At 36.6% G+C, this 3,201-nt stretch overlaps 1 protein-coding gene across 1 annotated transcript; it reads left to right on the forward strand.

The window, feature by feature from the left end:
* The first annotated feature begins 442 nt into the window (after window positions 1–442).
* Window positions 443–1,630, forward strand: LOC129268021 (toll-like receptor 7). The gene has a single exon (XM_054905613.2). It carries the CDS (start codon window positions 443–445, stop codon window positions 1,628–1,630), a length of 1,188 nt encoding a protein of 395 aa, XP_054761588.2.
* The last annotated feature ends 1,571 nt before the right edge of the window (window positions 1,631–3,201 follow it).

A 3,201-nucleotide genomic window follows, 5' to 3' on the forward strand; every position in this document is an offset into this window, starting at 1 on the left:
GTACTTGAGTCATAATGAAATAAAAACGATCAACTTTAATAGTGATATTTGGGAAAATGACCTGGTTGAATATTTAGACTTAAGCTACAATTCGCTGATAAAAATAAAAAATTCAACATTCCAGGGATTACGAAATTTAAGGTATTTAGGTTTGGATGCAAATTATGACCTCGTGTCTTTAGAACCTGCATCTTTCGTGGAAATGAAAAGACTTGAAACTTTAAAACTGACCGGTACTCATATAATGAAAGTGAAGTTGGTTACGCCCTTTCTCCTTAGTCTCTTAATGAACGACGTGCGATATTTTATGTTAAGGCCGGGATCATCATTTAACCAATCAAGGAATCTTATAAATTTGGAAATATCCAACTCAATTTTCTTGTCCGTTTTATGGGATCACACATTAAATGTGTCTTTATTTGATGGCTTGTTTAACCTCACAATGTTAAGACTAGATGGAAATCAAATGTTTCGTGACCAGCTACAAAATCCGATATTTCGATCTCTCTCAAGTCTGCAGATTTTGTCTCTTCGAAGTTCAAGTATCCCAAGTATTCCTTCTAAAGCCTTCTCAGAGTTAGAATCTCTCAAGGATCTAGACTTAAGTGGAAACTATATTAAGAAACTCCAACCTGATTCACTTAAGGGCTTATGGAAATTGAAAACCGTGGATCTATCTGCAAATAATTTAGTATATCTTGATAAAGATATGTTTTCAAATAACCCAAACTTATCTCGCCTTATCTTGTCACAAAATCAATTAACATTTTTTACTCAAAGTACATTTGACCCTATAAGATCTTCGCTTTTGTATATTGATATATCCCAAAACCAAATTACATGTAACTGTGATTTAAGTTGGCTTGTCCGTTGGGTTGTTGGTACGCCTACAATTACTCTTCTTCAAGAGAAGGCAACGTTTTGTGGTGTAGCATCGTTAGAACCATTCAGAGATAAACCTTTCCTGGACTTCGATCCGACTGAACGGTGTGGCTTCAATGTCGACATCATCTGTCTGCCTTCAATTGCTGTCATTTCCTTGGTGGCAACTGTTATGTTAGTATATCATTTTCGATGGCAGTTACGACGCTGGCTCTTTCTTCTTAAACTAGCTGTTCTAGGTTATATGGAGGTGCGAGACCCTCGGGACCATAACGATTACGAGTACGATTTGAATGTAATTTTCCACGAAGACGACGAAGAATGGGTCCAGGAACATCTTCGAGTAGCCATAGAGGAACGGCTTCCGCAGTTCCAGAGGAAGGTATACGGAGATGCCGATCTTGTCGCAGGTATGTATTACTTAGAGGCGGTCGACTATGTGGTTACCCGGAGTTTCAAGACGGTCGTAGTACTCAGTAGGGCCGCTATCAAGGATCGTTGGTTCATGCTCAAGTTCAGAACGGCTATTGACCACGTGACGGATACCCAGACTGAGTTTGTCCTGGTGTTATTCCTGGAAGACATCCCTGGCGAAGAGCTCCCTTTCCTAGTAAGGTTGTGCCTTAGTGATGGTAGACCATACCTACACTGGCCTGACGACATTAGAGGACGGGAATATTTCTTTGATGAATTGTTAGCAAAGTTGACTGTTAATCTGAAGACAAATGATTTGATACCCAATGAATGATATTGAAAGACCAACTTTAGTGTGGTGCTTCAAGAATTCCTGATAGAGGTTCCAATTTGAGCCCAAGAGCATGAAGGGGTTGGTACAACAGAAGCACCGCAAAGGGGTGTTAGTGAGAGGAATGGTGTACATTAATGCACCTTTATGGGTGCAATTAAGCACCCCCAAAGATGCAAAGTTGAACCAATGAAGGTTCAAAATAATATAAATCTTAAAAACGTTAACTATCTTGCACCCTAAAAGATGGGATGCTGTAACTTTCATGGTGCAAGCGAGCATTTCTGGGTGCAAGCGATAGCCAAAAAGTGCATTTGTGAACCCCTTTCCATATTAAGGTTAATGTATTCCACCACATGACCATAAAAGGCGATGTCAGTGTTTCTTCAAGGGTGTAAACTGTAAACTTCATTTCTTAGTACGTAAACCTCTTAAGCTTGTGCGCGCTCCCTTTTAAATTAATGTTCAATTACATACAACCATAATAATACATTTACTAAAAGGTCACCCCAGAAAAATGTTGATTCGAATAAGTAGATAAAAAAATCAAAACTAGCATAACGCTAAAAATGTCATAAAAATCGGATGTAAAATAAGAAAATTATGACATTTTAAAGTTTCGCTTATTTTCATAAAACATTGATATGCACAATTCAGTGACATGCAAATGAGACAGTCAATGATCTCCTTCAGTCACTATTTTTTTTTTTTAATGGTTTGAACTATACAATATATATATCTTTTTTTACATATTTGACAATAAGGTCAAACTTGACTGAACCATATAGTATTAATGCTAATTCCACAGGTTCGAGGAGGAGTTAATCTTTATTTCACTTGACAATGAAGACAAAACTAGAATATTTCGTATTTCATATAATAAGATACAAAAGAAATAGTGAGTGGATGTCGTCATCAGTCTCCTCACGTGCGTACCAAACAGGATGTGCATATAACTGTACAGTGCGTCCCACAAACACAAAAAAACGAAACCGAGGTTTAGCGATGATTTATCATAATTTAATCACAAAAAAAATAAACAAATGACCTATCACTGTAAAGCTTAGAATGTCTTCTTTTAGCTGGTACAAAAAACAAGATTTTTCATCCACGCATGAGTGAGTAAAAACAATTTGAAGAAATAATAGCAAAAGTCATATGGCGGGTGGTATCAAAACTTTAAAAGGAAAATCACATGCCCAAAAACTTCAATATCTGCTCTTTAAATTGATCGCTAAATCGCAGAAAATGGTCAAGAAATAACAAAGTTATGTTTCTTCAAAGCAATGCTTGTATTTCCATAATTTCATGAAACATACTAGTTTTCACCGGTTTCCCACCGACAAAAGATTTCCTGCATGGCTGATCGTCAACATGGTTAAAGGTCAAGTCCACCCCAGAAAAATGTTGATTTGAATAAATAGAGAAAAATCAAACTAGTACAACACTGAAAAATTTCATCAAAATCAGATGTAAAATAAGAAAGTTATGACATTTTAAAGTTTCGATTATTTTTCACAAAACAGTGATATGCACAACTGAGTGACATGCAAATGAGATAGTCGATGATGTCT

The sequence above is a fragment of the Lytechinus pictus genome, chromosome 9, assembly GCF_037042905.1.
Source record: "Lytechinus pictus isolate F3 Inbred chromosome 9, Lp3.0, whole genome shotgun sequence".
NCBI lineage: Eukaryota > Metazoa > Echinodermata > Echinoidea > Temnopleuroida > Toxopneustidae > Lytechinus > Lytechinus pictus.